Raw genomic sequence first — 27,088 nt, forward strand, 5'->3', positions numbered from 1 at the left:
AATGAAAACTTTTTTTGGGAAATTATATTTCAGGATAACAAAAGACATCACTAAAAGCATGCCTTGGCAAAACTCTGCTATTAAATCTGTATTCAAGTAAGAGGCCAACAGTCTTTATGTTGGCAGCAGGGCTGAGTTGATACAAGAATTATAAATCTGGGAACAAAAATGTCATGAAACAAAAGAACCTCTCAGAACTCTTAAGAACTCTACAAAAATTGACAGCTGTACATCTAGCAGAGTTTATAAGTTGGGATGCTAAGGAAATCATCATCTTATCACTTATCAAGTATCGGCATGTGTAGAGCACTGGGTATACCTCTGGGAGTATAAAAGAATATAAGGCAAATATTTTTTTTCTCCGATTACTCCAGGCTGAAGTGTTCGCTCTTCCCTTTAAACACTGAATTGTGTATTACATAATTCTTTGACGATTATGTACTAAAGCCTTGTGATATTTTATCTCTTAAATTCTTGAGTTGTTACTCAATATTTTATAACTTTTCATGTCTATTATAATTTATCACTTACCTCCCTACTAGAATAATGTAATTGTTCCCCAGAGTGAAGGCAGGCAGCAATCTATATGAAGACCAGATTCCTTCCAGCTCATCCTTACTTTCAGGAGGCAGCGCTTTGGAGACTCTGGAAGTAATTTAACAAATCCTCATCCTTGACAGTTAGAAGATGCTTTTGTTCTCTAGCCCTGTTGCGTTGCCAAAGGTCTAGCCCAGTCTCTCAGCTGCCTCTTGCAAATCAGCATATACTCTGAAGCAGAAGTGCCAGCACAAAGGCAAGAGAGAAAAAGCAAAATCGAGCAGGTGGCACATAACTAGGATGCAATTTAAATGCAAAAATATCAATAATTACATTAAGTATAAAGGACTTAAAACTCAAACATAATCAGACTGGATAAAAACCCAAACCAAGCCGTATGATTTTCAAAGACATGCACCTAAAACTAAAGGAAATACAAAGGTTGAAAGTAAAGGGGTAGAAAAAGTTATATTGTGCACTGCAGCAACAAGAATAATAATAAAACTTCGAGGCAAAACTTTTTGTTACAGAGAGACTCTCTTCATAATGATAAAATACTTACTTCACTAGGAAGATATGATTCTAGATTTGTAGATGCACCTAAAACATGACCTTAAAATACGGAAAACAACAGAATTACAAGGAGAAACAGACAAAGCCATAACCATAGTGGGAGATTTTCATTTTTCCTTTCTCAGTACCAAAAAAAGGAACAAATAAAGTCAGTAAGGAGATAGAATGTTTGGACACTGTGATTAATAAGCTTGACACAAATAGATACAGTACTCATTCATCTCACTTCCTGGTTCAGTCACCTTCTTACTCCTATGGGAGAACCCATATTAAGGACCAGGAGATCTTGTTTTCTTATTCATTCTTCCATCAGAACACACATGCAAGCAAAGATAGGAAAAAATCTCCAATACACCTATTCCTACTTTACACCAAAACCATAACATCTTATACCCTGAATAGGCACACTGTAAAACTAATTTTCATCCACCACTAATCCTGTCAGCTTGGGGATAGTACTACAGATTATATTCTTTTCACTGCTTAGTTTTGTGAATTGACTTTGATGACAACTAATTGTCTAAATGTATTGCCATTGCTCTTCTTATTAGGACATAGAAGTAAAAAGAACTATTATATTTTGTTACAGTAATTTAGTTAATTCTTTCAATCTCATGGGCAGGATTGAGGAGACTGCTCGGGAGCTCTGGACTGACAATTAAAAACCTTTCTGAGAAGAACCACAGATTTCAGACAAAAATCGTGCTACATAAATATGCAAAATTACTATGAAAAAACATCTTTATATTTAAATGTAATTGCTAGTGCCTTGCCAATAGTAAGTATTCTGAAAACAAATGGTATATATTAAATGGTATTTCTGCTGTAAAAAACACTACTTTTGGGAAAATAGTACTGCCATCTTAAGAGCTAGAAGCGTGTTTCCCTGAAAATAAGACCTAACTGGAAAATAAGCCCTAGCATGATTTTTCAGGAGGACATGCCTTGAACATAAGCCCTCATGCGTCTTTTGGAGCAAAAATTAATATAAGACCTGGTCTTATTTTGTGGGAAACATGGTATGTGACAACACTGGGAATGAGGGAGGATGGAGGAATGTTCAATAATTTTTTTTTAAAGAAAAAATTTTAAAATCTCTCTTTTTAACATTTTCCATACATATTTGGTCAGGTGTCCATACTAGAGAGCAATGTTCAATATGTTGTTAGAAAACTGTAATAATTTAAAAAAAAAAAAAAAAAATGAAATGGCTTTTCTTCTTTAAAGAGTGAAACCAAAACTCAATCTGAAATACACATTTTGCTATGCCATCATCTTTATTACAACAAATATAACTCTTGTAATCAATATAGTACATAAAAATAAGTGAGGCAAAGACATTTGGAGGAATTCCATTTATTGTGGATGCATTTTCACAATATATATTTATTGCAGCGATCAATTATCAGTGAAAAATACCAAGTGTTTATAAAATTTTTAAGAATGGCAGAGTCACAGAACACGCTAGTTACCTTGCAGTTTTACCTCTTAAAGATGAACAAAAAGAATTGTAATCAAACAAGTAAACAAGGAATTTATTTTTCAACAAGATTAAATCCAAACTGAACAAAATTCTACCCTAAAACTTATTCCATCCAAATATTGGAATGAAAGTCAGGACCGATATATTCTCTTCTCAACTTTAGACTTTCTAGAAAAAATATATATAATAGTGATCAGAAGCTCTTGATCAAAAGTACAACTAAGCAATGTTACATGGCCATGGGCCTTGATTCAAACTTTGATCCATTTCACTCCAATGATGGGAGTCAATGCTAAGTCAGACACTACATGTGGATTCTAGTTCATCTTATCATAGACTTACATCTACTCTGTCATGGGTCGGTGACACGTGCAGTCTTGGTGGCGTTCCTTCCTTTTGCCCAGGTGTGCTCAAAGCTAGAGAACTCAACTACTCTTGACTGATTTTTGAGGAAAATAGACTTTGCAAGGCAGTGGTCGCTTCTCATGCCAGCCCTGCCCTGGCTAGCTCTTCAGGGGATACTATAAATGAGAAAATACTCATGGTGGTGGGAATTGAGACTAGGACAATTTTGGTTAAGTCAAATGAGGTAGAAGTTTATAGATCTACCTTATATATCTCTAGGCTACACCATATTGCCAAGACACTGGAGTACTCTTGTATTATCTACTGCGAAAAATAGATGAACACTGACTTATAAGCTAAAATAAGATCTGATCTCTGGATTGCGTGTGTAAAAATGATGAGTTAGTAAAGACTCTTGGGGAAAAAGGTAAAACTAGTAAAGTTACATTTACTTTTTTGAAGTTCAACACATTATCAACTTATGACAAGTACCAATGACTTATAAGTAGAAAAGTTTAATTTGAAAAATGGTTCAGTATATTAAAGACGGAGTACTGTCATGTCTCCTACATACTGGAGTTTGATTATTTTTCTTCTCTGCTTCCAGACGTTAGCCTAAGTTGGTCACTGTATACATGGAATTTCAATCTGTACAGTCTTAGCACTAAAACTCACGTCTTTACATTTCAGAAAAAGAACAGACCTCAGATATCATCTAGGCCAACGTATTGTGAACTTTATTATTAACAGAATAAAGTTGGCAAGCTTTGAGTTTGACCCAGATGGTAGATTTAGTAAAATTCACATTGGACTTCAAGATTGCTTTTAATTATAAACTAAATACTATGTTTTATAGAAAATGTCAATTCATTTTGACATTTTGAATCTCTCTTTTTTTTCTTACAGGTTATCTATTGGGCATTGAAAACGTATCAATACTTATTCTGCCATGTCTCTATTGGCAAATATGAAATATTAATATAATATTGTGATTTTTAATTTTTAAAAAGCTGTGATATCGGCTAGTTACAAGGACACACTGCTAAATATAATAGCCTAGCACATAAAAAAAGCTTTCTACCATTAGTGTGTTTGTATATGTTTATGCACATACATACATGATTAGGTCATCTAAAACGTGGTTTACTATCACTACCAAAGAAATCCACAAAGCAACCAACCTAGAGAAATCAGTACCACTGTCAGCTAACATCATGATCCAACTTAATTCATCAGCATGAAAAAAGTAATACCTTAACAGTACTTTTTTTTTTTTTTTTGAAAGACAATCATTATTGCAGTATCTCAAATCTGAAATGGGCTACTTTCAGAAAGTGTTATAATTGCCTACAAAGATAATTTCTTCCATGCTTTAAAGTGCAGAAACAACATGACTTCTGTATTTAAAATTAAAAAAAACAAAAACAAAAACAAAAACCCAACAACCCACTACAGTTCGTTTTTCTGCAATTTTCAACTTGAATCTCCTTTTGTTTGACTTCCGATGTGGTTGGTATCACTGTTCAGACACAGAGTAATGATGATCAGTAGAAAAGTCTCTATTTCACAGCATGGGTTTCTTTAGAAACAGGCTCCTGTGCAAAGGCGGTACTTTTTACCATGAACACCTCTAGACTGTGATTATTAAATATAGTGATAATATACATAGGTTTACCGGGATAATGAGAAACAAAACAAAAGGACATGAACCCAATTGAGCAAATCAACATAAATATAACACAGAGCACGTTAGCCCTCGTCCACTGAGCTGGTCCAGCATCGTGTGCGGCTACTCTGGGTTCTGTCTTGAACTGTCTCAAACCTGCTAAGAGAAGAGAGCTTTCAATTGGCAGGCATGGTGCTCCAGCCAGAAGTCTTGTGTCAGAAGTAAAAAAGGAATTATAAGATGGCAGGAATACGTCTTTATGACTGGGAGCGTTATTGTTAGCCTTCTATTCAAATATGCTCTTCTTTCAGTCTGTTTTCTTGTTGATTTTTTTCACTTCCCCTGCCCCCTTTCCTTCCTCCCTCCTTCCCTTTCCTTCTTTTCTTTCTTCCTCTCCCCTCCCCTCCCCTCTCTTTTCCTTTGGTCTTCATATTCCCCTTTCTCTATCTTAATCTTTAGCCTAGCTCATGGCATTCAGGGGCAAAGAGGTTTTATTTGTTTTTGTTTATTTTAAGAGCCACTGTAAGGGCAGGAATCTACAGTGCGCCTCCCAGGACAGGTGCACGGGACGGAATGGTTCAGTCTCAGCCACGTCAAGGCATGAGGGGGAAGTGGGACATGCTGAAATGGGTGACTTTCAGAAAGTGTTATAGTGCCTATGAAGATAATTTCCTCCCTGCTTTAAAGTGCAGAAACAACACGACTTCTGTATTTAAAATGAACAAAACCAAACCCAACAGCCCACTCTGGTTCGTTAGTACGGTTAGTTTTCTTCTGTTTTTCGTTTCCTCCCTCCTATTCTTACATCCCCACCCTTGAAACTTATCTGACCCATCTGTATAGCATTTCTTATTTGTGTAGCATTTCTTATTCGTATGCCATTTCTTTTCCTCACCTTGCTGGTAAAAATCCTTGCTGAGGTAGTCACAAATATTAAAGTACAGTGGTCCCTCAGTAACCTAGGGGATGGGTCCCAGGAGGACACCAAAACCCGTGGATGCTCAAATCCCTTATAGAAAATGGCACAGTATTTGTGTATGACCTGTGTCCATATTCCCATATACTTTAAATCATCTCTAGATCACTTATAATACCTAATACAATGCAAACGCTATACAAATAGTTGTTATATTTTTTTAGGGAAGGACAAGAAAAATAAAGTGTACGTGTTCAGTACAGATGCAACCGTGGTAGACCTGACTGCACGGTTATGTCAGCAACAACGTAACTCTTTTTCCCTGAATACTTTCGATCCTTGATTGGTTGAAGCCATGATGTGGAGCCTATGGATGCTGGGAGGGGCTGACTATATTGTGAATCTGTATTTTCAAATGTGTTGCGTATTTTCATTTCAAATGAATGACTCCATGACATGTAGTGAGATTTGACATTTTGGAGCAAAGAAGCTAACTGCTCAGCTACCCCACAAACTCAGCCCTGGGCCTGGTGGTTATATTATTGTTGTTACTAGAGGAAGAGTTGTGTGGTACAGACTGAGGAGGAAGGGGCAGTGTGTGGAGACTGGCCGCCACCTTCCCACCTTGTACCACCACGTTGCACAATTCCAGCGAGTACCATTCATGTTGTGTTGTGAGTGGTGTTCTCGGAGTCCTCCCGTTTCAGATCATATCTTTACTCCAATTCTCAGAACCCTGGCTCAGGGGAATGTGATCCAGAGGTGCTTCCTTATACCTCATTATACCTGTGATGGTGGACTATGGACAGCTACATCCCTATTAATAAAGGAGACTGTATAAACATTTGGACTGTCATTTCTGAAAGGTCAGAGACCAATGCTAGAGGGGCCATATGGCTCAGGCCAACAAAAGATCATTGTTTGTTAAAACAAACAAACAAACAACAATTTTCCTATCTCTTTCCACCAGGAGAAAATTATGCAAGGAACTTTAAAACTATATTTTCTGCGGAATATGCAATCCTCAAAGGAAAGTAGCATGTATAAAGGTTAAGAATGTAAGTTCAGATCAGACTGTCTGAGTTTCAATCCAGGTTTTGCTACTTATTTGCTGTGTGACTTTGCGAAAGTTACTTAATCTCTCTGTGCCTCATTTTCCTCAGCTCTAAAAGAGGGTAATAATAGTCCCCACTTCATGTGGTGGTTGGAGGGTCAAATGAGATAATGTCGCTTATGAGGTAGAACAGTGTTTTGCATATAGTGGACGCCACTAAGTATCAGTTGTTTGTAGTGGGGATAATTATTATGAGGTAGTTCCAATATATTTAGTAATGACTTAGAAAGCTAACCTTACTTAAAACTCATTTTAAGTAGTGAGGCTGGGCTAGTAGGTTTCTTGAAATGTAAGAGCAATCAAGAACTAATAGAGAAGATGGAGTAACAAACTTAGGCAATGGCACCAGACTTAAGGGCACGTAGAAAGCAGGAAAGGGGAGGAATTCTCTCACTTCCGTGAGTTGTGATTCTCCAGGTGCCTCTGAGGTGTTCTTCAGCCCCAAGTTTGCTCAAAAAATGCTTCTGTCTTTCGAGTTCTAAGTAGACCCATAAGCAGACAGTTCTAATCTTATAGTTGGTCTCTGATTTCTCTCTCTCCAATTTCCCTCTATTAAAAAGGAGGGCTAGGTTATTACTAGAAATAGGGAAGGGCTACACTCAGGAGTTGAATTAGCTTCTTGTACACAAAGGGTCCTATATAGTCATAACATCATTCAGATATTGTCCAGAGACCCCTTTACAGAGAATGAACACACCCTTTGAGCAGAAGATTAAAAAAGAGATGGATCCAAGCATTCTCAGCTAGTAGTTTCCATTGGGGAGCAAATTTTGCCTAACTTCTGAATGTTAGGTTAGCTTTTTGCCACAGCAACCTTGAGTCCTAGACTGCTGGCAATGTCATCTCTTAGGATGGTGCCAGAAAGCAGCTTTGGGACCACTTAGGGAGATGGCTGTTTTCCCCCAGGTGGTCTTCCAATGGCTGTGGCTTTAATCCTGGACCTTGTAAGGAAATGCAGGCCACGATCGACCATGATTATACCAGATGGCCGTCTGCTGTCAGCACTCCTTCCACGATGCTGTTTCCTGAATACCTTACTGGGAACCATTCCAAGGACTATTTATGTTTTATGACTCACAAACCTACCACGCTGAAGTCTCCATGAACTTGGCCTTTTACTGGACCACATACAGATCTTTAGAAACTGATGGTTACCTGGGCAAGGCTCTGTGGACCAGTCATATTTCTCATTTGACCCGGGATATCATACTGCAGGATCCAGCAGGAAAACAAAAAAAACCTATGAAATTCAAAGCCTTCCAGTAGATTACCTTAGTGGGGGACGTGACCTTATCCACAGATTGCTTTTCCCAGAGGTTCCGCTTGCCAGATACGTCTCCTGGCCTCAAATCCTAATGAAGAGAAAGCAGAAAACAATTCATACATGGGCACTTATATTTTCTGGCCACGTTTATATAAATTACCACGTCTGTTTGTTTGAATCAATGTTTTATTTAATACACGTGATCTAAACTGGATAGAATGAAAGGGATTATTAGCTGTTGTTTGTTTTTCTATAGACCTTGACGTGTGGTATGATGTGAGGATGGGCTGGAACTCTCCAACATTTCGGTCCCGTCCTTCACCAAGAACTTAGTTTTTATGGATCAGGAAAATTGGGATATAAGCATATTTAAAACAATGTAGCCGATTTCTAACTTTCTATGCTCTTACAAGTGAATAGAGCATAGGTTCATTTTAAAAACAGTTGACCCTTGGACAACATGGGGGTGAGGGCCACCGACCCCCGTGCAGTAGAAAATCCACATATAACGTTTGACTCCCCCAGTACTTAACCACTAACAGCCTCCTGTTGACCGGAAACCTTCCCAATAACATCAACAGTCGAGGAACACATATTTTGTATGTTGTATGTATTATATCCAATACTCTTACAGAATAGTAAGCTAGAGGAAAGAAAATGTTATTAAGAAAATCACAAGGAAGAGAAAATACACTATTTACTGAAAAACAAATCCCTGTATACGTGGACCCACGCAGTGCAAATGCGTTGTTCAAGGGTCACCTGTAATTCCTTTGGGGTTGGACAGGCATTTCATCCCTTGCAGACTGACTTTCTTTCGGTGCCCTGCCCGTGTCCTCTATTCCTCACGATTTTAGTGCACACCAGTCTGATTTCAAAAGGCCAACCCTGCACTTCCTTGCCTGAGGACTTTCTCTGGCTACAGATGCCCACTTCACCCAGGAGACAGGCTGGAAGGGCCCCAGAATAGTCCTCAACTGCTCACCCATGACATTTGGTGCAAGACTATGTCTCAGGCCCACTGATGCCTCGGGTAGGATACCTCTCTGAAGCATGCATTTTATGGTGGCTTCCAGGGTTTCCCCGGGGGAATGAAGTATTAATAGCCCACGAGGGGACTTGCTTAATAACATTCCTCATTGGCTTCCTCCTTTTCCGGTCTTACTCCCTGGACGGTTTTCCTCACCTCCCAAGTCAACCACTTGCACTTGACTCAATCACTAGTCTAAGGTCTGCTTCTGGGCAGTCTAAGCTAACACCCTCTTCTAACTGTACTTTCCTCACACTAAAATCATGTTGTGTTTCCTGAGAAGCAAGTAGATCATTCAGAAGTGTATCAGTAGAACCTGGTCCCCACCAAAATAAACAGTGACCGCAAATTGGACCCATAAGAGAAACTGACAGGTAATGACATATGTGAGAACATGTGGAAATCTTGGGAAGAACGCACTAAAAGATGATTGATAACAGTTACACAGCTTTGATTCTTTACTTGCTACCTCATAATTAGTTTGGTTTGGAGAAAGATCCAAATTTCTGTTTCCATTTACTTTTCTTCCAGCATTTGCTTATATTAGTTCTTGGCAAAAGGTAATTTTTAGGAAATAAATGTGTTTTAACTGAAATAATAATGTTTATTTTGGCACAGCCATCTCATTAGGAAGGCAAAGCTAACAGCAATGGCCTTTATTCATGGACACCAGTCTAAATGGATATATTTTTGACAAATAGCGTGGAGATCTCAATGCTGAAAATGCACTGGTTAAATGGTACCATGTGAAGCACTTCAGATTTACCTTAATCTTACTGAGTTTCTAGATTTCCATTGTGGCGTGAATTCCTGATATCCTACTAGAGAGTTACACCTATTTAACTTGGAACCCGTAAGCAACAAATCAGATTGTTTTTGAAGAATTCCACGACATTTGCCAATGTAGGTAGAAGCTGCCAAATTGTCTGGGAGTCTTTTTAAAATTTTGGAAACTATAATTAGGAACATGCAGAGGGAAGCTCTGGAAAGTGGCTATTATTACTTTATTTATTTGGTTCATAGAAGACAAATATTTTTGTGTCACATGAATGTTCTACTAAAGAAAATGATTGTATTTCCCTTAAATCCTGCCTAGGAATCTTTTGAGATTACTTAAAGCGTTTAAAGAGTCTATTTTAAGAACATATTAACATTCAAGTGGTAAGTTGACATTTTAAATTAAAGGGGAAATAAAGATGCAATTACCTGACCAGACTACATTTTAGAGAAAGACCCACTCTGGAAGAAGAGGGAGAAATGGAGGCGGGAGGAGCAGGTTCCAATCAACCAGAGATCAAAGAATGTAGAAGAGAATTCAGCTGAGAGAGACGCTGATTTTTTTAAGTAAAAAGAAAGACAAATTAGCATTTTAATTGCTGTGTGTAACATATAATTTAGACACAAAGAACAGACAAACCGTCCAAAACAGACATGCTCAGAATTGAATTGCAGTTACAAAGTTACACTGAAATCCTGTAAATTCTACCCACAAATAGCAGTAGATGCCGCATTAACAGATCAGATGTAATGTTTACTTTTCAATAACTTAATTTTCAGGGACTCCCAAATAATAGTGATTTGACAAACTATTTTGAGCCCTTTTAATTCCTTGCATACGTGGAAATTATTACGTAATTTGGTAGAGGATGGGTTTTCTCTCCAGTGAATTTTAGAGCTGAACACTAACCCCGAAGGAAAACATCAATATCCTTCTTGAGTTTTCACTGGGTGAGGACCATTTCGGTGAGAGACTGTCCCTCTGATTTTTCCTTAATGGCCACATGCCACACATCTGCAAATACAAACCCAGGCTTTCCTCTCTGCCCGTATATGCCAAGGAACACAAATAAGGGACTGCAAATAAATCACCGCTGGTCCAAAAACCAAAAGGCTCCTCTGAGTAATTATCTGACATCCTGGGCTCAGGGTCAGTCTGACCGGAGTCCCAAAGGTGTCAAACTCAAACGCTTGCCATGAAGGGCCCGGCTGGAAACACAAAGGCCTGAAGAGGCTTGGTGCAAGAAGTTAAGGAAAAGAGGGAATCAACAAATTCAAGAGTGCATGCCTCCACGCCTCAAAAACGTGTTCAAATTATAATTTTTGAAAGGAAAATAAAGCACAACGGTGTGGGCCAAACTATACAGATCTCAGCAGCAGGCCACCAGTGTGAGACCGCCTGACAAGACCTGGCCAAGATCCTTGCTTGACCTGTCTTTCTAAGTTGCCTTTCCAGCTGGACTAATCCTTTTGCCAACCAACTTTCATGCACCTGCAGGGTCCTTCTAGCCCTTTCCATAGTTCGGAAAATTCATCTCTTTTCTGCTGGATCCACACTGTCTGTGAGTTACCCTCTTGCCTTCCTGGGCTCCAGGTTACGTCCTCTCCCAAAGAGACTTTCATGTTGCTATTCATACTTTGACAAATGCTGGCTCTACTACCCTGGGAATTGGCATGAAGCTTAAAGGTGCTTACCAAGTACACTTCAACTAGCTTTTTATTTACAGCAACAGTTACACATTGTTGTCTTCCAATCTGGCCTTCATTCAGGAAGACACCCTACTCTCCAAAATCAATGGCACATAGGACAAAAGAGATCACTTTAACTCTGTGGTGTATTAACTGCCACATCCTTCTTCCCTTTCCTTCCACCCTCTAGTAGATGGCCTAGCAAATTACTTACTAAATAGCAGGTAAAGTAGGCGATGACTTTGTAATTTCCCTGTAATACCTTTTTGCCCTTCCATTTTTAGGTGGCTGTCAGTCGCCCCAGAAAATGGGGCTTTTTGTGGAAACCTTAACATAGTTATACCTACTGTAATAACTGAATTGAATCTTTTTAACCCTCCCATTAGGATGACATCGATGATACACCTATCAGTTAAAGCCCTGATAAAAGAGTATGGTTCAAGTTGTGGACCAAATGTGAGTGCAATCTGGCATGGAAATGAGAGAGCACAGCCGTAACAAACATGAAAAAATGACCACCTCCTCCAATCATGTGCCAAATTCATCAGGGAGGGAAACAAATACCTTCCTCTCTGTATCTTTGCTAATTTGAGAGAGCTTCAGTGGGTCTGTGAACTTCCTGAACTTGTGTTATACTCATGTTTTGGGGGAGAAGATCCTCAGATTTCATTAGGCTTTCACAAGGGTCCATAATTCAAAAAAGTTAATAATCACGGGTCTGGAGCCACAAAACTTACAAAAATTGCCATTAAAAAAATAACTTCTATTCTATACGTCACCTTGGGTGCTGGGGAAATTGAGGCACTAAAGAGCACATACCTTTTGGGTCTGATTCCTCGCCTCAACTATCTCTTTTTATAGGCCCCCTTTCCTGTATCTACTGGGAGAGGGAAACAGATCTTTTTCCAATATATAAAGACTTTCCAATTGTAAATTGGGTTTACATTAGTTTTACACCTCTTGTGAACCCTTATGCAAAGAATTCTGGGCTGAATATTAATTGTCTTTAAGGAGCTGTATCTAAGAAGGGTATGGAAATATTTCCCTTTTTTTTTAAATTGGAAAAGTGATAAACTTTAGTGACTTTGGAGATTAAGAATGGAGCCAATGGGTGCAATTAAATGCTCAGTGGTTCAGAGGTCTAAGATTTGGAAAGCTTTTCTTCTGTCTCTGGCATGTAATAGTAACGACAGTTGAGTTCCTGCTTCTTTGGGTACCAACAAAGGTATAAAAACCAACTTAATAGAGAAAGCTCATCAATATATAGTAGGGAGCATAATAAGAGTTTTGATTATACTGACTAATGCAAGGCAAATATCATATACTGTCAATGAAAAGGTCAGAAGAATACTTTTATAGTAAGATACCACACATAATAAATAAGAAAATTTTAGATTTCCAAAAATAATATTCATAACCAGTTTTCATAGTTCCTGGTTTTACTTCTTTTTTTTAAATGGCTTTCCTGTGGAGGTGTTGACAGTAAAACTATAGCAATTATTTCAATAACTAACCAATAACTATATGTTTGTGTTCAGTTACAGAAATTAGGCAAATTAGAAAATATGGGTTCAAAATAGCCTACATACACATTCTTTTGGGAATAAGTTCAGGGGTGCTCTTGACAGAGAAGGGGCCAAGATAATTTGACATTTTCATTTTCAAATTCCTAGTTGTAATTTATACATTAGGAGCTAAACAAATAGACCAGTTCAGAGTGTACATTTAAACAGCCTCAGCATTCTGGCTAACTAACCCTCTCAGGGGGACAAAGACTTAGGGTCCCAGTTTACCCCCTGGGTAATTGTGATGCAGCTGCCCTCTCTCTAAAGGTGACCCCTCCTCGTTTGTTCTTCAGCATTGACATAAATGAACACGACCACTGTGTTCCCCAGGCAAACAGACTAACAGCCTGTTTCTTCTGCGGCTGGAAGCTGAGAGGTCAAAGAAATTCAGAAAAACCCGACGCCACTTACTGAAGGTTTAGGAGCAGGTGACTTGTTTCCATCGGGGGTTTTAGTTAGCCATTCGTTGATGCGGCTGGAAACCCCCACCTTCAGGCCAGCAGTTTCCTACAAGAAGCCAATCATCCAATATTAAAGAAAAAAAAAACAACCCAAACTTTCCATGGAAATAAATCTTCAAGGCAACCTCAACATATTATGATGTATTATTTCACATAGCCATCCCCTAACACGAATCAATTATTGATTGCTATCTTTCACATTCGGAGTCAAATAAACCTTGAACTTGATATTTAAAGAATATGGATCTGGTTTTCTTTTCCCTGCACCTCACCCCACTCCAACCCCAAGAATGACGATTAATTTTAGGGACTTTATTTAGAGTCCAGTGGCCAGACGTAGTACACATGAACACATACTCTCTGAGCTTGCTTTTGTAGTTGTTGCAAAGAAAGTAAGAATTACACCTTCTTCACTGCTCTTATAATTAACGAGTATGATTCTTAAAAGAAAAAAAAATCCATCCTCCAAAATGAAACGATAAAAATGCTATGCTCACCTTGTTGGGTGTGCCCGATGCGGTGGGGGATGAGAACACATTCCCTTTCTCCCACATGCTCTTCATATTGCGAACGCCTTCGGCAGGGACAGGCAGATCTGAGGCTGCTGGCTTTGCCGGTTTTGCAGTTTTTGTTCCCTGAAGTGTGGGAATTATCTTTAGGATCAGTGCTACATTTGTTCTTATAAAACAAGAGTGAGCTTGTCCTCAACCGTTACCCTCTTTAAAAAGCCACTGTGTAAACACTTTTACCCAAAACGAGAGTCATCATTTCTGTGCAAAGCCACATTCTGATGACATACAAGTATGTACCTCAACATAAACCCTACGATCTAGATCAGAGGATCTTTCAAAAATGAAATATGCTTTTTATTGGGATACCGTTGATTGTGAAAGTGATATTCTACTTCGTTTCTCCAACAGATACTTAAGTGTCTCCGGTGGGCAGTGCACAGTCTAGGCTAAGGGAATATAGTGGAATTCAAAACAAGACAGTGTGTTCTGTAGGCTGCAGTGGACCCACGTTTTACAAGGACAGAAAGGTAGCAGCTATTTATACAGGTATTTATGTCACATTGTATGTGCTATAAAGCAGGCCAAGAGACCACACAACAGGGAAATAATACTTAGTTTATAGGAGCCAAGAAGGCTACTTGGAGGAAGTGACACTTAAAACTCCATCTGATGGAAGACTTGGAAGTGGCGAGGTGAAAGAATGTGCAACCATCCCACGCAGAGGGATGCATATTGAAAGGACCACAGGCAGGGACGTGCCAAAGGACTGACGGATTGAGAGACCACTGCATGGGACATGTACTGGAAGCAGGAGAGCATGGCTGCTAAGGAAGAAAAGTGTATATTCCAGATACTTTTCCAGCAGCAGTGATGAGCATCCCAGGATCATGCAGTTTCTCTCCAGGTCCTGCTTTGTGGCCTGTGGCAGGTGTTGTCAAGGTGGTCAGCCAGGGTGAGTGGCACCATCCCTGGACCACGGAAAGGCTGAGGCCACAGTGGTGGCTTCAGTCACCCTATTAGAGCCGTGATTAATTCAACCACACAAAATAACCATCTGCAATTTGTCTTATATTTTAGTGGACGTTTAATATGTGGAAATCACCTCTTGGTTATTCATTTGATAAATCATTCAGACCTCTCTCTTTCTTATTCCCTCTTATCATTTAATATGTGAAAATCACCTCTTGGTTATTCATTTGCTAAATCATTCAGATGATTACTTCTTGCTTATTCCCTCTTATCAGGGGAGTGTGGACTATTTTACACTTATCTCGACTCTACATTACAAAGGAGAGGAGAAATCAAATCAAACGGATCCAATTACTTCATAGCAGGTGTTCTGCTATGGAAGGCGGCTAAAACCATTGGCTAAAGTCTACAGAAAGGAGGAAAACAGGCTCACATTTTGATCAACGGCCCCTTACCTTCTCACTGCTTTGGTACTTGGAAATACCTATATATTATTGTAAATATGGCAGAACCAATAGGTCATTGGGTGGAAAATAAGTTGGCAAAGACAGAAGCATAAAAGTATGGTTTGTCAAGTATAAAATCATCAATTTGAAATTGATGATGTTTAAACTTGGGCTATCTTCTTTATATTAACTTATACTACTACTTTGATATGATAATAACACTTTTTATAGACAAAAGAGGATTAACCAAGAGTGTAAGGAACTTGTTTAAACTACGTATAGGAACACATTTTATAAGGAATTAATATTAGAAGCTATACTAACATATAAATAATATAGCTGAATACCAATAAACCCATTCATTAAAAGAATAATACCTTCATTAAAGAATACTCGGGCTGAAAGTAGTAAACAATAATTTATTTAAAACTCTTCTATAATTTATCCTTATTATTGTTCTTCTCCATAACTAGGTCAAAGTATAAGAAAGCATCATTAATGTTCTAATACTAATGTGGTTCCTGGGTTTGATTACTGTCCTCCGTGTTTCTATGATCATTTGTATAATCCGTTTCTGTTTGGCCATACCCCTGGGGACACCTCTCACCTCAATGGCACTGGTGTATTGCTCCAGCCTGCTGTCAATCTTGGAGACGACTGCCGCCTGATGAGTTGACTTGACACCACTGTTAATAAACACACACACACACACATACATAAAACTATGAGAGAGAACCTTTCCATACATATAATGGCTAATGATTCTCAAATGAACAACCAACCATAGTTACCTTTTCTGCACAGACTTATTCAAAAATTCTGCTCGCTCTTCTATCTAGGAATTAAAAGAAACCCGTTAATACTTTTAGCTCATAAGCAGTGTTTCTCAGGCCATACCACTATCTTCCCTGAATTTGGTGAATAAAAGCCCCCCAAAGTGTCAGATTATTAGGGTGCACAGCAGCTGTGCTAGAAAGGAAAACTACATATAAGGTATTGGATAATAAGTTCAGGAGATGAAGGTGAGATTAGCAGAGGACAGAGAAAGAGTGTGGAGAAATATGAAGTTCTGGAGGCAAATTAAAGACTAGACATAAATGGAATAAAATGCCTCTGAAATAATATAAATCAATGGCAAAATAATTACATTTTAAGATCATAGCAATAATTCTTTTTCCTTCTGACGTACTTAAAAAAATTTCTGTCTTTCTTTATTGAAGTACAATTGACGTATAACATTATATTACTTTCAGGTGCACAACATAACAATGAAATATTTGAATACATTGTGAAATGATCACCACACTAAGTCTAGTTAATATCCATCACCTGACAATTTTTTTGTGTGTGATGAGAACTTTTAAATAACAATTTTTTCAAAAACACATGGTTTTTAGGACATGTTTATATGAGTATAGATGTACCATGCTCTTTGATTAAGAAAATTTTCCACAATGTTTTGACTATGTGTTTGGTATATAATAGGGTCAAATAAGAAAGGCAACCAGGAACTGTGAACTATTCACTTATGGATTAGCCTAGTTTCCTAACTCGATAGCTGTCAAGCCTGTTGTTGAACTTAATTTGCCTTGAATGTAGAAGATGCGTGAGACTGCGGCACAGCTCATCAGTAAGAGCTGAGGTCTCCTATGAGGGCATTATTAGCCCAACTGGAAAATAAGGAAATAAGCCCAGAGAAACTGTGATGGAAATACACTAAATGGGCAGTTCATTAGTCTCCAGTAAGTTCTTTTTGTTTTGTTTTTTTAAGTTAGGAACTTCTTTTTGTTATAACTAAAGCTACTAAACCAAACATTATATTTTACTGAAACTGCATTACTCAAATTCAGATGTTCTTTATAAGTTAGCATTTTTTTGTTGACGCCTTGTGATACCCAACTCCAGGCTGGAAATATTCCCTGCCATGCATCACCTATCAACATCAGCAAATAAAAATCGTTTTTGCATATGACTGCATATACAAGGCATATGGATGCTGAATGGGTCTGTTTTCTGCCCTGTTCAGGGCAGCCAAGGAATCTGCTAGACTACAGTTACTCTAGACTAGTGTGGTTGGGTGTGTCCCCTACAGTCTTCTGAGATGCTACTGGCTCTTGCTGGACTGGACTGACTTGGGACTTGTGAACTATTAATAAATACCCTTCAGCTTTCTGGAAAACACGCTTCGCTCCTATTATCAGTTGAATAACACTTTTGTAGATGTTAGTGAAGGCACTTCATCCTTTCCAAGATTTCTTACAAAGATAAAAGCAAGCTCATTAAAAATAAAACGTTATACAAAAGGGGCGGCCAGATGGCTCAGTTGGTTAGAGTGCGAGCTCTCAACAACAACCTTGCCGGTTCAATTCCCCACATGGGATGGTGGGTGGTACCCCCTGCAACTAAAGACTGAAAACGGCGACTGGACTTGGAGCTGAGCTGCGCCCTCTACAACTAGATTGAAGCACAACGACTTGGAGCTGATGGGCACTGGAGAAACACACTGTTCCCCAATATTCCCCAATTAAAAAAAAAATAACTTTATACAAAAATGTGCTATAGTTATCCCTCAGTTTATGGGATGTAAAGGGTCTTAAATCTTATTTTTCTGATTTTAATATAAATGTAGAAGTGCATTTCTGGAGAAAAAGTTCCCAGTTAAATAAGGTGAAATACACTGGAACCATGCAGTGCACTGGCACTTTCAATTCTATCCATCCATCCATCTATCCCATCCATCCATCCTACTTTTAACCCTGCCAGCCTGTCAGTCACACAACCAATCAATAAATTATACATTGAGTACCCACTATATAAAGCTGAACACCCAACAATGTATAAGACAGAGTCCAGTTCTTTAATGAGGACACATTTTAGCAGGGCCGACAAGTAGAACATATAAACAAAATATTTAAAATCGAGTGGTAGTTATCATATTAAAGATAAGAACAAAATGCTGCGGCTACGGCAGAAGTGACGAGCTGAGGAAGTTGGAGGAAGATTTTCAGACATTTTGACATTTGAGCCGAGATTTGCAGTTTGTAGTTTCCAAGTTTTATAAATGAGTTTATGAAAATGAGGGTAGGAGTGCATGAGGCAGAGGGCAGAGGACATTTCTAGCAGAGCAAACACATGTGCAAAGATTTGGGGAGCCAAGAGGCATGCAGAGTGCTGGGGCCAAAGAAGGAAGAAACATTCAGCACAGTCGGACAGAGGCACAGTGGAGGGAGGTGGCAGAGGTGACACTTGTTCTTTGTAGCACTTCCAGCATCATTGTGAATCAGGGATCATCTTATTACCCTTGGCCATCACATTTATTCAAATTCCAGAGGCTCTCAGACTCCAACTTCTCCTTTTATGTCGACCACATTTAATACAACTTGATGTCATTACCACTTTTTGTCAGGTCTCACCATCCATTCACTGATGCACCCTTGTTGGAAAATTCCTCAACTTAGTGACTCTAGGTAATGTAACAATTTGTAGTGAATTTGTAAATTAAATGTTCTGGATCAGGAGTTGAACGAGGGAAATTGGTTCTGAAGACCAAGAGATGGCAGTGTTGTCTTGGGAAAACTTAGCGAGAAAAAGCATACTATTGGTTTTAGAAAATTGACACTCTCCTTACTCCGCCCTCCCTCCACCACCAATATATGAAAACAATAATAATAAAAACAAAATTTTACATGTATTCTTTGCATGTATTAGTTAAGGAAAATCACTCACTGGTAACATCATTTAACTATGAGAAACCAGGTTCAGGGTTTCCCAAAGAACAGAAGTCACGAATAATTAACAAAACACACTAGTCGATAATATTTCGAGGTCAAATAGCAAATGTTTCTCCTCCCACTGGCTCTCTAGGATGTTTAGATATGACCAATTATAAAAGTTGCAGGGCTAAGAGCCTCAACGGTTATAGGACCTCCATAGTAGAATATGAATTTGATTTCTAAAACAGACCCCCAGCAAGTTCTTCAAGGCATATACTACGGAGAAATGCAATAGACTGTTCCTGAAAACATGTCTGTATTATATATTTGGTTGGTGCAAAAGTAATTGCGGTGTTTGCAATTACTTTTAACCTTTTAACCTGCAATTACTTTTGCAGCAACCTGATAGAAGTAAAAATGTTTTATTTCTTTTTTATATATCTGCGTACTACTTTAACTGATTGCTCACACATGCCTCTCTACTAGAGGGAGTAGATAAATGGCTTCCTGGGAACCCAAGAGTCTGGTGGATGGACAAATTAAAGAAATAAGGATAAAAATTGGTAGACAGGACATATTTGGAGAAGGGAGATGGGTTGTAGTTTCTCCTGAACAAAAGAGTAAAAATTAGAAGTTTAAATGACTGCTACTCTCCTTGTGTTACCAAGACTTCAAAGGAAGCATGGATTGGGTGGGATTTCTGAGGAAGGTATAAGGAGTGAACATGGTTTTCTGTGATGAGCCAGGAACAAAGGACCCAGACTGGTGGCTGCACAGAGATTGCCTTTTTGTTCTTTCCTCTACAGCAGGGGTCTGCAAACAATAGCCCATTTTCCCACTGGCCGAATGCAGCCCACATTTTTCACCCAGTCCTAAAGCTAAGAATGTTTTACATTGTTAAATGGTTGAAAAAATTCCAAAGAAGAAAAACATTCTGTGACCTAGGAAAATTTTACGAAATCCAGATTTTGGTGTCCATACACGAAGCTCACCTACTCCACCAAGGCTGTCTCCTCGTTCTGCTAGGCTCTGAGGTCTCACTTCTGGGGGAGTCAGCATTTGGACACCTTTGTAATTCTGAATTCCCCTGAGACTGTCAACTCTATTGGTCCCCTAGGGGCAGCGACCTTGCTTTGTGCATCTCTCCATCACAGAACATAGCACACTTGAGGTATGTTATAAATATCAAGTATTAAATAATAAAATCCCCCTATGGCTTAGTTTGAATTCCCTCCTGCAACAGACCTTGGGAGGAGAGGGTTGGAGCACAAGTAGTTTATTTGGGAGGTGTCAGAACTATGACTGGGATTCTGATGATCGTAAACAGTAAGTGACGTTATTTAGGGATAAAACATGCTGATTTTCATAGGAAACAGGTAGTAACTGTAAAATATAAGTAATTGGCTTTTGGTCATTTCAGTATGCCACATGATAAGACCTCACACACATTTATAAACACACACACACACACACACACACACACACACACACACACACACTGAACCAGCTCGAGCCTGGCTGTGATTCTGTACTGGCTTTGCCCATTGTCAATGCTTTGTAACCTCGCGAGGTTGATAGAAATTGAAGGTGACATAAAAATGTGAAAAGTTCCAGTCTTGGAAGATTCATTCATTTGCATATCCATTCAGCAAGTACCTGTTGGGTATCTTCACTGTGCTAGGTGCTCAATACATGTAAACAAGCAAAAAATACATACGAAAATAATGACAGATTGAACATAGATAATAGTACTTTCTTGAGTCTGTGCTCTCTTCTCGAGTCGACCGCTCCATTACGTCCCTGACTCAGCTCCTTTCTGCTTGTTCTCTTTTCTCTGGGCAGCACCTGTCTGACATCAGTTAGGAGCTGCACTCCATGAAGGCGGCAGTAGGACCAATCTCATCCTGGCAAAGGACCCGTCCCAGGCACGTTTCATCTCCTCCCCTACAATAGCTTTCACATTTGACCTGTACCATTACCAGCTGCACTGCTTTGAATGACGACAAAGAAAAAAATGAACAGCTAACAGGAGAAGCAGCTTAACCTTTACATTTTATAAACTTTAAATGTTTCCATTTTCCATTGCTCGAAGCAATGAGGCACCTGGTGAGCATGGGTCAGCGATAATCGCTGACTGTCATTTTTCCTGGATGCCAAAGCATCAAGTAAACAACAGATACACATTTCTCCACTTTATTTCTCCCTTTGCCATATGATAAAAACAAAGAGAAGCGGTGAGATGCCTGAAAGAAGCAGCACAAAAAGAAGCAAGCGCTTTGAATAATCAATAACTAAATAAGGGGCTAAAGTCAAGTTCCTGTTACATTAGAATAGAGGTATTATAACAAGGGTTTCTGGGGAAAAAAATACCTTGAGAGATGAACCTTTCGGAGTGAAGCATTTGAACGGCTTCTTGTCATCTGTTGAGCCGTCTTCTGGCATCTTCTGGCGTTTCTCAGCAGCTTCTGCCCTTCGTCTTTCAATCTCTTCCTTTAGCCTCCTCTTCTCTTCCTTAAGAGAGAAAGAGCAAATAACAGGGACATCAATAGCAGGTTCAAGCCAAGGGGAATGAGGGCGGAAGAGGAAAGAGTACAAGTCCCACAGGAAAAAAGACCCAGGTTCTAGATCGGATGCTATTGAGTCATCAAGGGCAGTCACTAGAGGTTAAGCCTGAGCTTGCTAGTCCAATGGCCTGATTCGCTTTCTGGTGCTGCCACTTCCCAACTGTGTGACCTTGACCACGTTGTTTATCTGCTCTGTGCCTCAGTCTCTTCACCTGTAAAATGGGGATAATAACAGCACCCATGAAACAGGGCTTTAATGAAGACTAAATGACAAGTCCATGTAAAAGGCTTAGCCTAGTGCTTAGTATGATGACCGGCTTTATCATCGTCATCCTGTCAAGTCATTTAACACTGACCTTCCATTGCTGAATATGTGAAATCAGTATAAATATCTTTCCTACAGACTTCCAAGGAGAGCTATAGAGACAAATGAGACAACGTATGGGCAAAGCTATATAAATCTATGGTACTATAGCCACCACACTGTACAAGAGCTGACTTTATGGTCATCCCCTCAATTGAGTAGATGGTATGACAACCCTGACATGAAGTACATATGACATCATGGTGATGAAACCGCAGATGTTTACAATCTATCTCATGAACCCCTCTGAGCCTTCATCCCTGGTCTAGATACTCTTGCCCTGTCTTCTCTCTCCGGCAAAAGTGCCAGAGCTCTGATCAAGCTGTACATCCTCAAGGAAAGATTTTCTGAGAGATTTATGGAGTCTTTCGTAGTTTTCAAACTATGAGATCTCTATCACTGGATGTTCTCAAGCAGAGACTGTATGTCCATCTGTCAGAGGATGCTGCAGAAAGATCCTGTGTGCTATGGACTGAATGGTTGTGTCCCCCCAAAATGCATAGGTTGAAATCCGAACCCTCGGTGTGATCATATTAATAGGTGGGGGTCTTTGGGAGGTGATTAGGCGATGAGAAGGGAGCCATCCTGAATGGCATTAGTGCCTCAGGAAAGAACGCCAGAGAGCTCTCTTGCTCCTTCTACCACGTCAGGACACAGCAATGGCCATCTATGAACCGGGAAGCGGTCCTCACCAGACATAGAATCTGCTGGCCTTGATCTTGGACTTCCCAGCCTCCAGAACTATAAGAAATAATTTCTTTGCTCATAAGCCACCCAGTCTATGTTGCAATAGGAGGTTACATCCAAAAATCTCCAATTCAATCCAGTTCTAAGACCTCATTCTGCCTTCATCAGTCCTCTCCTTCTCTAAATAATACTAATAACAATGCTAACAATGGTTACAACGACCACTTCCTGAGTGCCAGGCGCTATTATGTACCCGGCCCTGTGAATACAATGACCTATTTAGTCATCACAACAATCCTGAAAGGAGATATTTATTTCAAAGATAAGAAAAGAAGCCTCAGAGTAGTCCAGAGACTTTCCCAAGATCCCAGTTTGCAAGTGGTAGGGTAAGGATACAAGCTCAGGTGTTCCTGACTCGAAAGCTCTATCACCCCGATTATTTCGCAGCCAGAGGTCACTGGCTCATTGAGAGCTGGAGTTGGAAGAGATCTTGGAATCATTTCCCCAAACTTTCCACACTTCGGGGGATTTTTGTACAAGATTCATGTCAGAAAGTTACTTAGGGGGATTTTTGGATAAGATTCATGTCAGAAAGTTACTTAAAGTCTTTTTGCGTATTTTGAATGATGGGACAGCACTGTACCCTAAGATTAGCGTGAAAAGCTCTAGGCTGAGGTGAAGAAGCTGGATCCCAATACTGATTCTACCCCTTATTAGTCAAGTAACTGCACACAAGTCACTCAAACTATTGGACTCCCAATTTTTTGTCCATAAAATGAGAATAATAAGGTACCTCAGGAGGAAAGGGAACAATGCACCTGGTAAAGGTAGCAATGTAAGTTGTAGTTGGTTAAGCACTTTTCAGGTTTCAAAATTAGCCTTTGGGTAACGTTTTGTTTGATTTTAGTTCTGTCTTAGAAGACGGAACAAATTCATCTGCTCACAATTATTGGGCTTCCGTTCATGCCTGCACTGTGTTAGGTCCTGTGTATACAGTAATGAACAAAGCGATACTATCTCTGCCTGTGAAGAAAATCTTTCTTTACTCTTCCACTAAAATACCCCAAAAACGATTAAACATTTTTTTTTCCTCTATAAAACCTCTTCAAGGATCAGAAAACAGCTATCATGTGACTCTTGGTTCTTGTAACTCATCCACAGACTTTTCATTCTTCTTTACTCTCTACTGTTCTTTACTGAGGGGCAGGATAGGGTAACGGATTAAGATAAATGGGACTTCGGGAAAATTACTAAAAAAAAAAACCCCGTCTCTGTGCCTCAGTTTGCTGATCTGTAAAATGGAGAGAAGATGATCCACTCTTATGAAAATTGGATAAATTAATATGTATAAAGGTTTTAGCACACAGTAAGTTTATTACTCTTAAAATGTATTTGTAAGAGTCCATTGTCAAAAGAGCGGCAGCATTTCATCAGGGAAGAAATTATTCTCTGGGATACACGGGTCACCAGAGATATGGATTCAGGGACTTGGCTAAGTTGGGGTGCCAGATGGGCTGGGGGGCTGCGCCCTGCTTACCTCCTCTCTGACTTTTCGCTCTGCTTCCTCCTGCTTCCGCCTCTGCTCTTCCTCCTCCAGAACCTTCCTTCGCTCCTCCCTCTTTTTCTTCAGCTCCTCCAGCTCCAGGGCTGCCTCTTGCTGCTTCTGTTTGAGCTTCTCAAACTCTTCGCTCTCGGTTTCCCCGCGGCGGCGGCGCAGCTCCTCCAGGCGTCTGCCGGCTTCCACTTGGGAAGTGCCTTCTGCCTCCTTGGCCTCGCTTGTCTTCGCTCCAGGACGGCTGGGGGTTGGGGGAGATGCAAGAGTTTGATACACGTAAGCCTGGCAGCCTGCCCTGGAGGGAGAGGATGTGGGTCTCCAGGCTTTGCACCCCACACAGAAATCTCCAGAGTGGATCCTTACACCAGCTCAGGGGTAGGCTGGGGTCTGCCGAGGCTCTCCAGGTCTGAATGTAAGTCCCTGCTCTGCCACTTACCCTAGGTTTCCTCAATTGCACAGTGGTGGGAAATAGGCACTGTGGGTGTGATTGTAAAATGATGCAGGCACTACGGAAAACAGTAGGGAGATTTCTCAAAAAATTAAAAATAGAACTACCTTATGACCCAGCAATTCCACTTCTGCGTATTTATGGGAAGCAAATGAAAACACTGACTTGGACACGTATCTGCACCCCCCTGGTTTTTGCCCCATTATTTCTAACAGCCAAGATATGGAAACAACCTAAATGTACATTGAGGGATGAATGGATAAAGAAAATGTGCTACGTATTCAGCCATAAAAAGAAGGACGTCTCATTTAAATACTTATTAACAAGTAGTGAGGTCATTTTTAACTAGAGGTGAACACAGGCAACCCAGGTCCAACACTTGTCTAAGGAACAGATGAATTACCACTGCCTGGCATCATTTATTCCATGTAGACAATGGCATGGTGTTTCTAGCTATGCAGCAAGAGGAAGAATAAAACAAAATGAGTTCAAGACGACACAATTACCAATATTGATCTTATGTGTACATGTCATGCTTTTTAAACATTGAGGTCTCCTACGTGTCCTGTAGGATAATACTGTTCAAGCTGCAGGTTGGAAAATCAATTTAGCAGACTGTGATCAACATTTAAAAAAAATCAAATAGGGAACATCGCCTAGAGCATGGCAAAGACCGTTTCCTGACACAAATGTTTCAGTTATATATGTAGATGTGCACTGGGTCACGATGTGAAATGTATTTCTTACTGAAAGCTGAGGTTTAAAAGTTTAAAAATAATTGTTGTAGATTCTGGATGGTTCAGGATGAACTCTTTTATCTTGAACTCAGTTAAGGTTAGATGATTCCTGAAAACTTGATGCTGCTTTTTCAGAGTCTTATAGGTTTATAGGCTTGTGGCTACAGAGAGGAAATCGCTTCTTTCAGTTAATTTAAGGTCTTTCCATCTTCCGAGACATCTGCTCTCTTTGTATTGATCATGTTAGTATTCAGTTGGACTGGCAAAACGCATGCCTATAAAAACTTCTCTAGATTCCACTAGGTGTCGCTCAGTCTTCATTTTGGACATTCAAAATGCCCACCATTAAGTACCGGTTAACTAAATTATGCTATATCCATCCAGTGAAACATTCGAACATCATTAATTGCAGGCTTATATTCATAGCTATAGGTTAGTTAAGATACGTTGTTATGTACAATGCGAGAATCAATTTAAAATGTAGATTTATAATTTTATTCACACATATACATACTACATGTATATATGCATGTTTTTTTTGAATGTATATACATAGAGAATATCTGGGGGAAAATGTTACTAGTGGTTATCTTTGGGTGGTGGGTGCTTAGTTTTGTACTTCTTTCTATTTTCTGCGTGTTTTATAATGAGTACACTTTTTTCTATAATCAGAAAAAAACGCCTTTTAATTCCCACATTAAAAAAAGTAAACAGAAAGCAAAACAAATCCTTGTTTTGTACTTTCTATAAAACCCTGGGTATAATCCATCTCTATAAACTTACTCCTTGAATTGAGATTTTTATGTCATGTTTTAGAGAAAATTACCTAGTTATTAGAAAACAGAAATATCAAAGGGGGGCAGTAATAAAACCAAGCAAAAGGAGCTATGCTCAAAACAGGAATAAGAGTTTTGTCCCTATCACCTCTGCTCAGATGTGCTGGCATGCCCTTACCATTAGGGTACCACTAACACGAAAATTTCTTCTAGAAGGTTCTCTCTGCCATCCTTGGCTTCTTGAGGTATAAGTCAAGATGCACATCAGACTTTTCACCATTAACGACACAGCTTGTTTTCAGTTGGGCTAGCTAATTTAAATAGAGGCTCTTACTCCCTTCCCAGCTCCTCACTTTATAATTACATGGAGTAAAACCAGGCGTCTCTGCTTCTATTGGCATCAACTTCTAATTGAAACTAAAACTAACATATGTTGGCAGCTAAACAAAAACTAATAATATGGTGGCAGCCTGTTTCTGTCACTTCTTTTCTGCCCAAAGATGGAAAAATTAAAGTAAAAGTCACATTAAGGGTTCTCAGTGTTCAAACTGTTGCCATCCCTTCTGACTTTTCTCTTGGAATTACTCAGCTCTCCGAATTTCCACACAATGGGCATGTTACTTATTAATGTGAACTTTGACTGAAGCTGGTTGGCAAGTTTGCTAATTGTTAACCACACTTTCTACCGACAGAATGTGAAAGCATTATTTCTCTTTAAAAAAATGTACTCATGCCCACAAAACATTATTTTAAACTGGCAAACAATGAAACAATAATACTGTTAGGTAATGTTCACTGAACACTTTTCATGAACCCAACACTGTTCTAGGGCTTTAAAACATTAACCTACTGGCCCTTCAGCAAGCTTTGGGCTCAGCTTACCTGCCTGAATCAATG

The 27,088-nt window shown here is 39.4% G+C and overlaps 1 protein-coding gene across 10 annotated transcripts in view; it reads right to left on the reverse strand.

Moving 5' to 3' along the window:
• Positions 1 to 2,450: 2,450 nt before the first annotated feature.
• CALD1 (caldesmon 1) overlaps positions 2,451 to 27,088 on the reverse strand; it is a 195,213-nt gene continuing 170,575 nt past the window's right edge. For 4 of the 10 annotated variants that reach the window (XM_019750874.3, XM_019750865.3, XM_019750885.3 and 1 more), the window contains 8 exons: positions 24,213 to 24,471; positions 21,431 to 21,571; positions 16,139 to 16,182; positions 15,955 to 16,033; positions 13,918 to 14,055; positions 13,371 to 13,466; positions 7,906 to 7,986; positions 4,619 to 4,763 (listed from right to left, as the gene is read on the reverse strand). In XM_019750874.3, the coding sequence (XP_019606433.3) occupies positions 4,755 to 4,763; positions 7,906 to 7,986; positions 13,371 to 13,466; positions 13,918 to 14,055; positions 15,955 to 16,033; positions 16,139 to 16,182; positions 21,431 to 21,571; positions 24,213 to 24,471 (847 nt within the window). In that variant the 3' untranslated portion in view covers positions 4,619 to 4,754. Of the gene's footprint in view, positions 4,764 to 7,905; positions 7,987 to 13,370; positions 13,467 to 13,917; positions 14,056 to 15,954; positions 16,034 to 16,138; positions 16,183 to 21,430; positions 21,572 to 24,212; positions 24,472 to 27,088 lie in introns of all 10 variants that reach the window. The other 6 variants (XM_019750894.3, XM_074315351.2, XM_074315352.2 and 3 more) reach the window with 4 other exon arrangements.

Source organism: Rhinolophus sinicus, chromosome 8 (assembly GCF_057876585.1).
Source record: "Rhinolophus sinicus isolate RSI-liver-muscle chromosome 8, RSI-T2T, whole genome shotgun sequence".
Classification (NCBI taxonomy): Eukaryota; Metazoa; Chordata; class Mammalia; order Chiroptera; family Rhinolophidae; genus Rhinolophus; species Rhinolophus sinicus.